General features: G+C 45.7%; 2 protein-coding genes across 5 annotated transcripts in view; one reads left to right on the top strand and one right to left on the bottom strand.

Annotated features, from left to right (window-relative positions):
* Nucleotides 1–2,994, top strand: part of STRA6 (signaling receptor and transporter of retinol STRA6) — a 30,954-nt gene extending 27,960 nt beyond the window's left edge. The window contains exons 16-17 of the mRNA XM_058155852.1: nt 747–884; nt 2,209–2,994. Of these exons, the coding sequence (XP_058011835.1) occupies nt 747–884; nt 2,209–2,387 (317 nt within the window). The 3' untranslated portion in view covers nt 2,388–2,994. The remainder of the gene's footprint in view (nt 1–746; nt 885–2,208) is intronic.
* Nucleotides 1–10,903, bottom strand: part of LOC131184502 (immunoglobulin superfamily containing leucine-rich repeat protein-like) — a 195,095-nt gene extending 184,192 nt beyond the window's left edge. The window contains exons 1-3 of one of the 4 annotated variants that reach the window (XM_058155855.1): nt 10,824–10,903; nt 5,473–6,775; nt 3,143–3,640 (exon numbers count right to left, since the gene is read on the bottom strand). In XM_058155855.1, the coding sequence (XP_058011838.1) occupies nt 5,495–6,775; nt 10,824–10,886 (1,344 nt within the window). In that variant the 5' untranslated portion in view covers nt 10,887–10,903 and the 3' untranslated portion in view covers nt 3,143–3,640; nt 5,473–5,494. Of the gene's footprint in view, nt 1–3,142; nt 6,776–8,308; nt 8,411–10,823 lie in introns of those variants that run through there. The other 3 variants (XM_058155856.1, XM_058155853.1, XM_058155857.1) reach the window with 3 other exon arrangements.
* Between the last annotated feature and the right edge of the window lie 3,144 nt (nt 10,904–14,047).

The raw sequence follows: 14,047 nt of genomic DNA on the forward strand, positions 1-14,047 counted from the left end.
TTTTCCAGTGCTGTTGCCATTTCAAATGGTCATTAAACAAACTGTTGTCTCTATGCAAATCTTTTTTCAACCCTAGGGGCAGCTTTAAAGGTGGTTGCTGGAAAAACACGAAACAAACCTGACTCAAGAGCCTCCCAAGACGACTTTGTCATGTTATGACTTTGTCTTCTTGTCCGTCGTGTCTTTGTCGATGTCTGCTCTAACACCCTGCAAGTTTAACCTCTCCCCTTCTCTTCTCTTCTCTTCCTTTTGTTCCACCTGTTTTGACCCAGCTCCCAAACATGACAAAACCTCTGTAGTTAAATAAATGTTCCCTTTATTAGGAGCGCAGGCAGCCCCAGCAAAAAGTCTGTCCGGCAGGAGAGATGAAAAGGACCGGCCCATAGATTTCCACTGCTCTCCTCTCCTCTGCCTCCGTGTGTCAGGCACTGGACCCAGCTGTTCCTCCTCTTCCTTATCAGCCGCCTCCAGACCTGGGGGCTGTTGACTCTCCATCTGAGAGTTGACGGACAGCCCAGGCTCCGCCTCTCCCTCTCCCTCTCTCTCTCCCTCTCCCTCTCCCTCTCCCTCTCTCTCTCTCTCTCTCTGCCAGCTCCATTCTCTCTTCCCCCTCGGAGCTCTCAGGTTGCCTTGATACTGACCCCGACTCCCACCCCTCTTCCTTATCTGATTAAGCTGCTGGAATGGTCGGCAGCCGGCAGGCCACTCCACCACCCCTGTCACCACCGTCTGTCTCTTTCTTGCAGGCTACCGTACTTACTGCCAATATTTGAAAATCGAGGTCAGCCAATCACACCCAGCAATGAAAGCCTTTTGCCTCTTGCTTCTCCATTGGCACAGCGCCCAAAATGTGCAGACCCTCCAGCTCAGAGATGCAGAAGAAGGTAAGAGATCATCTGAGGATCGAGTCCAGGCACAGAATGAGTAGAAAGCTGCGATAGCAGGGGTGGGATTCAGCCAGTTCGGACTGGTCTGGGCAAACCGGATGTTAATTTTAATCTGGTTCGCTGAACTGGTTGTTCCAAGGACTGGGTGACCCCGCCACCTTGCCCCTCCCCTCCCAGGGGTCTCCACGTGGCCTGTTTTGGATGCCAGGTAAGTGCAGGGTGCGTACAGAGGCTCTGGGATGGTGAAAAATGGGCCTACCGGAAGTCTGGAAATGGACCTGTTTCCGGTCTCCAGAGGGCCTCCAGTGCCTGGGGGTGGCCATTTTCACTTCCTGGAGGCTCCAGAAAAACCTCCGGAACCTGAGGATGGCGAAAAACAGACCTACCAGAAGTCCAGAAACAGGCTCACTTCTAGCCTCCAGTCCAAATAAGTCATCATCATCGCCACCATTATCATCATAATAATATTCCCTCACTTTCCTCTTCATCTCTCTTTTATATTTGTCTCTATCTTTAAAGAAAAATCTTCTTGAGAAGATTTTTAGACTCTAGAGTTGAGACTCTAGAAAGAGGGCAGAGAAGAGCAACAAAGATGATTAGGGGACTGGAGGCTAAAACACATAAAGAACAGTTGCTAGAATTGGGGTTTGTCTAGTTTAATGGAAAAAAGGACTAGAGGAGACATGATAACAGTCTTCCAGCATCTCGGGGGCTGCCCCACAGAAGAGGGAGTCAAGCTATTCTCCAAAGCACCTGAGGGCAGGACAAGAAGCAACGGGTGGAAGCTCATTAAGGAGAGAAGCAACTTAGAACTAAGGAGAAATTTCCTGACAGTTAGAACAATTAATCAGTGGAACAACTTGCCTCCAAAAGTTGTGAATGCTCCAACACTGGAAGTTTTTAAGAAGATAGTGGATAACCACTTGTCTGAAATGGTGTAGGGTTTCCTGCCTAAGCAGGGGGTTGGACTAGAAGACCTCCAAGGTCCCTTCCAACTCTGTTATTCTATTCTATTCTATTCTATTCTATTCTATTCTACTCTACTCTACTCTACTCTACTCTACTCTACTCTACTCTACTCTATTCCACTTCACTCCACTCCACTCCACTCCATTCCATACCATTCTATTCTATTCTATTCTTTCTCTAACTTAACAAAGTTTTCTTTTTAAGCCTTGTTGCATGAAACAAACCTATCAAATGACACTCGCCCCTTATTCTCTGCTTCTTCTGAATGCCTTTCCTGACTATCTTTAAGCTGACCCACACACAACCTTTTAAGACCACCGGTTTGAACCTGATTTTCTTTTTCTCTCAACAGGAATCAAACTCATGAAGACCACCACTTCGGCACCCAAAGCATCAAAAGGCCAACAAAACCGGGTCCGATGGCGCTTGGCGTACACCCTCCTCCACAACCCTTCCCTGCTGCCCTATCGCAAAGGGGCCCTTGTGGATGCGACAGCTAACGGGACCAAAGCTAGCCTCACCAAGCCTTGATAGAACAGGCAAGATTCCTTGGAGACAATGGACTCCCATCCGGAGATGATGGATGGATTCCATCACAAGTTTTCATCTGGGGTTCTTCAATTACTACTTTCCGGCTTCTGCGTCTACCCTGACTTGTTTGTAGACTTTAGAAGATGACCAGAGGCTTAGTTGTCCTCCTTTCTTTTCCTTTCTCATCCCACCCTACCCCAGGACAAACTGCGCTTGATGGGCATGAAACTCAAAGCAAAGTTTTGGAATTGATCCAAAGCTGGTTTTTTTCTCTCTATAGCAAGACGTTCCTTAGCATGTGTCCTCCTGTTTTTTGTTTTAACATGCAAAATCTGTCAGTGTTGCCCTTCATACATTTTGGGTTGCAAGGCCTCCTGAAGTGCTTGGTGCACCCTAAATCTTGGGGGTTCACTTTTTAGCAAGAAAGATAGCCAAGGATGATAGGATTATTAGAAGTTAAAAGCAGAACCGAGACCGGAATGGTCCCCAAAATGGGGATCTTGAGGGTTTTGCAAATGTACATAACAGGCTCTTTTTGAATGTTAGAGGTGAGTGGTGTTTGAGATGGAGAATTTGTATAAATGCATTGTATAAATTCCCACATGCACTCTTCCAGGTTGTCTACAAGTTTAACAGAGCAGCCGCCATTCCTGGAATTAAAAGAATTGTATTATAAATATGGAGGAGGAGGAGAAGAAGAAGATAACGAAGAAGAAGCTGGACGATCAAAATATATGCACAAGGAAAAAAACAACCCATATCTCAGACTTTTTAATCCTTCCAGTTCTGATAGGCTATATTGAGAAATACCTTACATAGTTGTATCTTTTTGACTGTTGTGTCTATTTATGGAGTTGCTTCTCTTCATTCTTACCTTGACCAAGTAGGGTTCCCACCCATTCGCCTTTAAATTTAAAACAGCTTCAATTTCAGGAGCTGGCCAAATGACTTCCACACACCTAATGAACGTAGAGTAACTAAAGAATACAGAAACCTGATTTCTACTACGATGAATAATAAATGAAACCCCATTGTCAGTCTCTTGGAGAAGATATGCTTCTCCTGCCCTTCAGAGGCATCTCTCTTGGCCCGTCGGATGTCGAACGCTGGAAGGAGGCATTTGATGGCGTGGTTGTTTTGATGATGTTGGGACTTTAAAAAAATAAAATAAAACTGGATAGAGAAATGTGTATTTGTAGTCTGGTCCTTGTACAGCCTCTGGTTTGCTGCAAAAGATCTTTTCCAGGTCTTGCCTATTTAAAAGATCAGAGAGCAGGAATAAAAGGCGGCTTCCAGAAATACAACACCTTTGATTTGGAAGGATGTAGCTAGATTTCCCATTTCCCAATCTGGAGAATGTGTAGACCAGGGGTCTCCAACCTTGGCAACTTTAAGACTTGTGGACTTCAACTCCCAGAGTTCCTCAGCCAGCCAAGCTGGCTGAAGAACTCTGGGAGTTGAAGTCCACAAGTCTTAAAGTTGCCAAGGTTGGAGACCCCTGGTGTAGACCATCCCTTGCATGTTTCTCCTCCGTATGTTTTGGAAGAAACTGTCAGTGTAACCACCTTACTCTGGTTTGCGCTTTGCTGCTCTGCAGTGACCGACTTCTGTGAACTGTGGAGAGAGGGAAAGCTTGGGGAAACGAAAGTAAGTGCTGTGTCTCCTTCAGATGCTGCCTCAAGACAAAGCTGTGCTAGGACTGGTCATTATGAAAACATCTTGCCTGAAACCTGATTGGCTATGCCGGGGTGGGCAGTGAGAGACAGTTATGGGAGGGAAAAGTAGAATTTAGGGATTTTGGCATGCGATTCTCCATTCTGGCTACGCAATACTGCAATACACTTGATCTCTAATAAAAATTATACCTTTCTCAACAAATGGAGCCAAGGGTCATTTCTAGTTAGAGATTCTCAGGTCAGAACTGAGAATCGTATGCCAAAGTCTCTTAAATTCTACTTTCTCATCCTATTCTGCATTTGACAAGGTTGAGCTTCTATATCTGAAAGCTCTCCACCATTTCAAGCAAGTCAAGATAAGCATTCTCAAGAGATTGGTCACCTTTTTTTCCCCTCTCTGTTCCCCCCCCCCCACTTCCTGAGAAACAGTTCTGGACTTTCAAATCCTTGCAAGATTTTGGACTGCTTCTATCACCTAATCAAAGGGTTGCCTATCAGTATTTTATTTATTTTTTTACTTTTTTCTCACGGTCCGCCTGTCTGTTTCTTTTCTTACTCGACAATATGGGGAATCCTGCCCCAGTTCAAATTAAGATTCTTCACCTAGTGTGAAACTTTTGCTTAAAACTAAAAGCTGCCATGGGCCATACCCAGGGGTGAAATGCTCCCGGTTTGGACCGGATCACCGTGGCGGGTGGTTCAGAGAACCAGCAGCAAAAATTCCTGCCCCACCCTCCAAGCCCAGCTGAGCCGCACACAATCATCAGAGGTGGTGTGTTTTTTTTTTACTTTTAAAAGTATTTTTTCTTTGACCGAAAAAATACTTTTAAAAGATTAAAAAAAAGCCTCTGATGATCGCGCAGCTCAGCTGGGATCCACAGAGGCTTTTAAAAGCCTTTTTTCTACCACCTCTTCAGCCGAAGAGGTTGTAAAAAAATGCTTTTAAAAGGCTCCTCTGACGATCCCAGCTGAGTTGCCTGATTGTCAGAGGCTTTTTTTTCTCTCAAAGGCAAAAAAAAAACGCTTTTAAAAGAAAAGAAAAGCCTCTGGAGATCAGGCAACTCAGCTGGGATCATCAGAGGAACCTTTTAAAAGCCTTTTTTTTACAACTTCTTCGTCCGGAGAGGTTGTAGAAAAATGCTTTTAAAAGTAAAAAAAAAAAGGCCTCTGACGATCGCATGGCTCAGCTGGGATCATCAGAGGAGCCTTTTAAAAGCCTTTTTTTACAACTTCTTCAGCCGGACAGGTTGTAGAAAAAATTCTTTTAAAGGTAAAAAAAAAAAAAAAAAGTCGGCCACGCCGACCCAGTCACATTACCGCCCCCCCAAGCCACACCCACAAAACCGGTAGTAACAAATTTTACATTTCACCCCTGGCCATAACTACAGAAAGAAGTCGGATTTTTCTACCTGATGCCAGACTGCAAATGCCTTAGCTGTAATGGGCAAGCAAGCAGAACAGAAATAAGCTCCCGAGAGCCAACTGGCGTTGAGTTCCTCCATTGCAATCAGTCTTGGGCACGGTGGGAGTCAAATAGACAAACTTCACATTTTCTTCGGAGGTCCGGTCGTCTTTGATGTCACAACTTTGGTTTGGATTCTTGTTGGCTTGGAGATGGTTCTTGAGGAAAGTGGTGGGCTTCTCGGAGCCGGCCAAAGCCACATGAACAAAAGCCTCCCGAGACCCAACATCGTTATAGGCCTGGCAAGTATAAATGCCTTCGCTATCCTTGCTGAATTTGGTGACCGCCATGGATCCATTTTTGAAGACCAGGAAGCGTCCTCTGCTCGGCACGGAGCCTGCAGGATCTAGTAACAGATGCTCTTCTCTTTCAACGTTGGGCCCATCGATGGCCACATGTTGATTGACTGTCTGGATTTTCCACCTGATCTTCGGCGGGGGTTTACCGACCGCATTGCAGTGCAATTGAAGGGTAAGCCCATCCTTCAACTTACTGTCCCCCAAGCTGGAATGATAGACCAACTGCACCGTTGGAAGGGCGCAGTCTAGCTTCAAGGATCTCCCAAGAACGAGACCTTTCTGTTTCTCCGGCGTGGCACATGTCACAGACTTCTTCTCCGGAATTGAAACCGGCGTGCTCTGTAGCCATCCATCCAACCACCAGATTTTACAGGTGCAGTCAAAGGGGTTGTTGTTGATTTGCAGCTGAGCTAACTTAGGCATGGAACTGAAGGTCCCGTCCGAGAGGGTAGCCAGCCGATTGTTACTGAGCCAGAGAGAACGAAGGTCCTTAAGGGATTGAAAAGCTTCTGGAGGGATCTTCTCCAGGTGGTTGTTGCTGAGCTTCAGCAGTTGCAGAGTTGTGAGGTTGGAGAGGTCTGCCCAGGGGAAGTTCATAATCTGATTGTGACTGAGATCAAGAGCTCGGAGGTGTACCAAAACAGCAAAGGTACCCTCAGCGATGGTGCCAATTTCATTGTAGGAGAGCCACAGACCTTGTAGTCTTGCCAGGTTGGCGAAGGATTCTTCCCCCAGCGTGGCAATGTGGTTGACAGAGAGGGTGAGGGTGGTGGTGTTGGAGGAGAAGTCCTGAGGAACCACCTGGAGATCTTGATAAGAGCAGTCTGCAACATATCGCTCGTATTTCGGCTTTGCTACACAACGACACACCTCCGGACAGCTCTGGACCCCCACAAAGAGCAATGTGATTAGCAAGCAGGTGAAGGGATCCATCGCTTTCTCCCCGTTTAGCTGCAAAACAATAACAGTGGAGATTACCTTCCATGCTTCTAAGATCTAGTCCAACCCAACCATCGGCCTATAACCGGGTTAGATCCCCTGAGGTTGAACAAGGGCACCCCTTGATGGGCCTTTCTTTTGTCGAGTGGAGGGAACCAACCTGGAGTTTGGTAGTCTAATAAATCTGGTATCAAGACTTCCGCCCAACAATTGTGTGTGATAGCAAATTCATGCTCAACTTGTATTGCATGTCTGAAAAAAATCACTCCAGCAACACTAGACAGATTATAGATTACAGATTAACAGAATTGGAAGGGGTCTTGTAGGTCCTCTTGCCCAACCCCCCCCCCCCAAGCAGATACTACACCATTTTTGACATATGGCAGTCCAGTCCCTTCTTGAAAGCTTTCAGTGATGAAGCTCCCACAACTTCTGAAGGCAACTTCTGTTCCATTGGTTGATTGTTCTCACTGTCAGAAAATTTCTCCTTATTTTCAGGTTGAATCTCTCCTTGATCAGTTTCCATCCATTATTCCTTGTCTGGCCTTCGGGTGCTTTGGAAAATAGCTTGACCCCCTCCTCTCTTTGGCAGCCCCTCAAATCTTGGAAGATGCTATCATGTCTCCCCTGGTCCTTCTCTTCACTAGACCAGCCCTGCTCAGTTCTTGCAACCATTCATCGTATGTTTTAGTCTCTGGTCCCCTAATCATCCTGATTGCTCTTCTCTGCACTCTTTCTAGGGTCTCAACATCTTTTTTATAGTGTGGTGACCAAACTGGATGCAGTACTCTAGGTGTGGTCTTACTAAGGCTTTATAGAGTGGTATTAGTACCACCTTGATCTTGATTAATGCAGTTTAGGATTGCATTGGGTTTATGAATGAAGTGGATGAAGCGATAATAGTTAGAAAATTATGACCATCAAAAATATATTGCAGCTAGCAAGGAATAATGTCTCTAAAATAGATAAACCTCAATCTGGTTTCTATTTATTTCTTATCTGGATGTCCTTCAACCTTTCAAATGAATTTTAATCAAGAAAAGATCCTCACAATGTTAAAATTATTTCGAAATAAGTCTTTTGCATCTACCGTGCAGGCCAAGATATAAATCTTCAGTAGCATAGCATCCAGTTTATAATTTCCACTACCAGCTCTCCTACTTTAAGGTTCTCATATCATAAGGTTTATTTCCATGTTGCTCTCCTAGTGTGTGAATCCAACCCTGTGCTGCTTAATTAATCAACTCTGGTTTAGCCCTATAAACGCATAAACTCAAGAAAGCACGCCCATAAACCACAGCTTCTCGACCTTGCCAACTTTAAGTTGTGTGGACTTCAACTCCCAGAACTCCACAGCTAGGAAATTCCGGGAATTGAAGTCCACACATCTTAAAGTCACCAAGACAGAGAAACACTGTCATAATCTATTCCCAATTAGTGTGCTTCTTTTGTCGCCTTGTTCAACGGCTACGCTGATCTCACAATTCTGTTGCGAAGAAATACCTTCGGCCAATTAGCATTTGTCTAGCTGAAGATGTGCCTTACCGTAAAAAAGGATGACTGTATCTAAAAGAAGAAGTTTCTGGCAGATCATCAACACCTCATCACAACACTTTTCCAACACTCTCTTCTTTCACACTTCCCAAGGGCAGCAACCTCATTCTGAGCTTATCCCAACATGTGGAGTTTGGGAGTAGAAATCAGCAGCTAACAGATGAAGGTAAAGGCAGGATTTCAGGTCTCCTGGAACAGGGGTCTCCAACCTTGGCCACTTTAAGCCTGGCGGACTTCAACTCCAGAATTCCCCAGCCAGCAAAGCTGGCTGGGGAATTCTGGGAGTTGAAGTCCGCCAGGCTTAAAGTGGCCAAGGTTGGAGACCCCTGTTCTGGAATATTTTTTCTGTTAACTGCATCTTTATTTATTTTTATTTTATTTATTTTATTAAATTTCTATACCGCCCTTCTCCCGAAGGACTCAGGGCGGTGTACAGCCAAAATAAAACACAGAGTATATACAATTAAAAGAATTTAAAATGAACTATTACTATGCGGCCGATAATTAAAACATTTAAAAATTTAAAATATTATTAAAACCCCAATTTAAAAACAACTATTTATGCCAGTCCTGCTTGAATGAATAAATATGTTTTAAGCTCACGACGAAAGGTCCGAAGATCAGGCACTTGACGTAAGCCAGGGGGGAGTTCGTTCCAGAGTGTTGGTGCTCCCACAGAGAAGGCCCTGCTCCTGGGGGCCGCCAGCCGACATTGTTTGGCGGACGGCACCCTGAGAAGGCCCTCTCTGTGAGAGCGTACGGGTCTCTTGGAATTCAGGTTACACATTTTGGTTGCCACTAATGCAACAGGACTGTTCGCCCTGGACTTTGCTGCTTAAGAAGCCTTCTTGCCCAGAAGTAGAACTAACTGGACAAGCCTTCGGAAATTCGTGGCTACCCTACTGCAATAGATTTTGTGTAGGGCTGCCCCTGGCAGGCTATCTGCAGAAGTTGTGGGTGCTCCAACGCTGGAGGTTTTTAAGAAGAGATTGGACAGCCATTGGTCGGAAATGGGATAGGCCAGTGATGGTTAACCTTTTTGCCATCGCGTGCCAAAAGCGGGGACAACACGGGGGGGGGTCGCACGCACGCGTGGCCACACCCATAATTCTATGTGCCTCGCCCCCCCGTGCATGCACGCACGACCCCTCCCCCGCGTGACCCCCGCTTTAGGCGCGCGATGGCAGGGTGGCCCAGAGCCTTTCTAGGAGCCTGGGGAGGGTGAAAATGGCCTTTCCCCACCCCCAGAGGCCCTCCGGAAGCCTGAAACGGCCTGCTTGCCAACTTCCGGTCGGACTGGAAGGCCTGTTTTTCTCTCTCCCCAGGCTCCAGAGCCTTTCTAGGAGCCTGGGGAGGGTGAAAATGGCCTTCCCCACCCCACCCAGAGGCCCTCCGGAAGCCTGAAACGGCCTGCTTGCCAACTTCCGGTCGGACTGGAAGGCCTGTTTTTCTCTCTCCCCAGGCTCCAGAGCCTTTCTAGGAGCCTGGGGAGGGCAAAAATGGCCTTCCCCACCCCCACCCCCCTGGAGGCCATCTGGAGGCCAAAACAGCCCATTTGCTGACTTCCTGTCCCACCGGACCGGTTCATGGAAACTGGTAGCAGAAATCACAGGTGGGCCCAAATCACGAGTGGGCCGGCCCCCACTCACCCCGGCTCTATGCCATCCGATTTAGGCATGTTTTTGAGGCCGGGACCATGCACATGCGCTGAAGGCAAACACATGCATGAACCGGGCTTGCACACACACGAAATGAGCATGGACGCGTGTGGCGAACCGGTAGTAAGACAATCCTAACCCACCACTGGTAAGAATGATCACAAAACTGATGAATAATTTAAGATGCTGGCTTTTCCCAGGTGTGCTGAGAATCCATCCCATCTGATAAGCAACGGACGATGGGGAAGGTGGCCTCTGGGTAGGACCAAGGAGAAGAACCTCTTCTCCGTGTAGTATTTTTCACTACTGAGCTTAGCGGAATAACTGGAATTAGCTGGCATTCACGGCAAAAATCTGGAGAGGCAGATTCAACGCGCTTGAAATCCAGCTGATTTCTCACCGTTAATTGAAGCCATCAAGAATCACAATTGGGAAACTTCTCTAGGCAAACTTTACAAAGTTTGGTTCGTTCTCTGCTAGAAGAACCTCAAAAAGAAGCAAATTTCACTTCATCCCCTTTCCACTCCGGAGTAATCCTTACTCCTTCCCTCCAATTTTCGCAGCCATTACCCTCCTCCCTCAAGTACGCTACACACACACAAACAAAGCCACCATCAGCCCAGATGTTTTCGTTCTCCCAGTTTCACAATCCCTGGCCCTAAAGCAGCATCGCTCAGCAAGGGAGAGCAACTGAAATTCGAGGAAAACCAGAACAGGGCTTTCAGAGGTGGGAAGGAGCAAGCGCCCACTCAAAAAATAAGCATTTTTAACGACAAGGTTCCTGCACTTAAAAATACGACAAGGAATATTGTTCCCTTTCTCTCTCTCTCTCTTTTTTTTTTTTTTACCTTTTTCCAAGCTCCCCTGTCTTCTCTCTTGCGATGTTTCGGGAAGAAAACCTCTATAAACATTGTACTGAGCAGGGACAGGGCTATGCATTCCAAAAACATTAATAATAATAGAAAGTCCTGCCTCCAATTTGGCAGGAGTTGGAGCAAAGTGGGGGGGAGGAGGAGGAGTTGACTTTTTTACAGGCCTCACCAAAAAAAAAGAAAAGAAAAGAAAAGAAAAGTTAAGTTAAGTTAAGTTAAGTTAAGTTAAGTTAAGTTAAGTTAAGTTAAGTTAAGTTAAGTTAAGTTAAGTTAAGTTAAGTTTGGCTTTTTCGGTTTAATGGAAAGGGGCCCCTGGTAGGCAGCCTGCTTTCTGGAAGAAACTGCTCAGGATTGTCTCTGACGGAGGACCTTCAAGGAAAAGACATCCTGAAAGTTTATTCCTGATATTCTGGATTTCCATGGAGGGTTCTGGTTGATTGAGTTTCCTTCCTCCTCTCGAGAATACACAGGGATTTTGCGTATTTTGCATATTTGTTTGTTTAATTGATTTGGGTAGCCGCCCTTCTTGCTAAACAGCAAGTTCTGACAGATTCTGGAGAACCAGTAGCGGAAATTTTAAGTAGAGAACTGGCAAATACCACCTCTGGCTGGCTCCAGAGTGGGGTGGGAATGGAGATTTTGCAATATCCTTCCCCCCAGGAGTGGGGAGGAAATGGAGGTTTTGCAATATCCTTCCCCCAGACGTGGGGAGGGAATGGGGATTTTGCAGTATCCTTCCCCTGGAGTGGGGTGGGAATGGAGATTTTGCAGTATCCTTCCTCTGCCACGCCCACCAAACCACGCCCACAGAACCGGTAGTAAAAAAATTTGGATTTCACCGCTGGTGTGTACACCAAAATAATAGAATAACAAAGTTGGAAGGGACCTTGGAGATCTTCTAGTCCAACCCCTTGCTCAAGCAGGAAACCCTATATCACTGTAACATCCACTGTTGGTCTTTACAATTTCTGGAGGCAAGTCGTTCCACTGGTGAATTGTTCTCACGGTCAGGAAATTTCTCCTTAGTTCTAAGTTGCTTCTCTCCTTGATGAGTTTTCACCCATTGCTTCTTGTTCTACCCTCAGGTGCTTTGGAGAATAGTTTGACTCCCTCTTCTTTGTGGCAGCCCCTGAGATATTGGAACCAATAAACACCAATAGGGGTGATTTTATTACATTAATTTATTTGAATTTTTTTTAATGGGTATTTTCATTTTTTAAATGTGGTTTTTTTTTATATTCTCTAAGCCGCCTTGAGCCGCCATGGATGAATAGGCAGCAATATCAAACAAACAAACAAACAAACAATAACTAGAAAATCTATGACCTGTTGGCTTTTCCTTTGCAAAGTCCCAGATGCTTAAATTTAAAATCGCCCACAGAGTCGATTCAGACGGTATCCGTAGTCCATGGCAGATTTTCACTCCTGCTTTCTGATTATTATTTTTTTTCCCCCTTCCTTTGTACATACTCACTTAAAAATTCACACGTTTTTCTGTCTCCTCCAGGCTGTAAAGCACAGATGGGGAGGAGTAAATTAAGAGGAGATTGTCTGTCCCCCTGATGAATAACAGATGAAGTAGTAGAGTCTCTTCTAACCTGACTCACCGGCTGCTGCTTCGGACTGAAGTAATGTCTCTTAACATAGACAATACATCCTAAAGCAGGGGTGAAATCCAGCAGATTCCGACAGGTTCTGGAGAACCGGTAGCGGAAATTTTGAGCAGTTTGGAGAACCGGCAAATACCACCTCTGGCTGGCCCCAGGAGTGGGGTGGGAATGAAGACTTTGCAATATCCTTCCCCCAGGAGTGGGGAGGGAATGGGGATTTTACAGTATCCTTCCCCTGGAGTGGGGTGGGAATGGGGATTTTGCAGTATCCTTCCCCTGGAGTGGGGTGGAATGGAGATTTTGCAGTATCCTTCCCTTAGAGTGGAGTGGGAATGGAGATTTTGCTACACCTGCCACACCCACCAAGCCACACAAACCAAGCCACGCCACGCGCACCAGCCACGCCACACCCACCAAGCCACACCCACAGAACCGGTAGTAAAAAAAATTGGATTTCACCCCTGTCCCAAAGCATATAAATTTAAAAAACAACAACACCTATTCTGCTTTCCTTTTTTGTAAGATGACTACAAAGGCTAATTCAGTTTATGTGGGAAGGGAAAACAGCTTGTTGATTCTGCATGAGGTTATGTGTCTCTCGGGTGCCTCAGACAGCAGATGTGGTAGACTCTGAGGTAATCTCTTTGGCCTTCTCTATCTTCAACTTTTAAAACTCTGGTGCTGGAGAAGACTCCTGCGAGTCCCTTGGACTGCAAGGTGATCCAACCGGTCAGTCCTAGAGGAGATCGACCCTGACTGCTCTTTAGAAGGGCAGATCCTGAATGTTAAGGGTAATCTGGGTTCACAACCAAGGTCGTGGACTGTTGAACAGAGTACCCTACGCATGAAAACGACTGAGACTGGTCGTTTTCATAATTCAATAACAGTCACTTGCAGATAAACTGGGGTTTGATATTCCTTTACTTTTAGGGAAAAGGCAAAGACATAGTCCAAAAACAATTCCAGGTCATACACATATAAAGCCAGTCCAGGGATGTTACAAATATCAAGGCTTCTTACCAAACGTAGACTTGCACAACAAACAAGGTCTTCTTTCAGTTCAGCAAAACACAGTTCAATACACAACCGTCAGTATCTTGAGGAATCAGTAACTAGCCATGATCAAGCAACAATCATAAAGCTCAAATATACAGTTGCAGCATGTCATTAGGTTACAATACTGTAGCATCCCTGTAGATTCCCCACAAGCCATAATTTAGTAGTCCTTTTATATATTGGCTACAGAGCTCAACCAATCAGGATGCTTGCATGATGCAGCACAGCCTTAAAGCAATATCATGCCTTTCTACAAACATACATAGTTAGTTTATATATTGCCTGGCCAACTAGTTAGGCAAATAACAATTTCCTGACACTGAAGATGAAACTCAAATCCTTTGGCCACCTAATGAGAAGGAAGGACTCACTGGAGAAGAGCCTAATGCTGGGAAAGACTAAGGGCAAAAGAAGAAGGGGACGACAGAGAATGAGGTGGCTGGATGGAGTCATTGAAGCAATCATTGTTAACTAAAATGGACTCCAGAGGATGGTAGAGGACAGGAAGGCCTGGAGGAATGTTGTCCATGGGAT

The sequence above is a fragment of the Ahaetulla prasina genome, chromosome 13, assembly GCF_028640845.1.
Source record: "Ahaetulla prasina isolate Xishuangbanna chromosome 13, ASM2864084v1, whole genome shotgun sequence".
Classification (NCBI taxonomy): domain Eukaryota; kingdom Metazoa; phylum Chordata; class Lepidosauria; order Squamata; family Colubridae; genus Ahaetulla; species Ahaetulla prasina.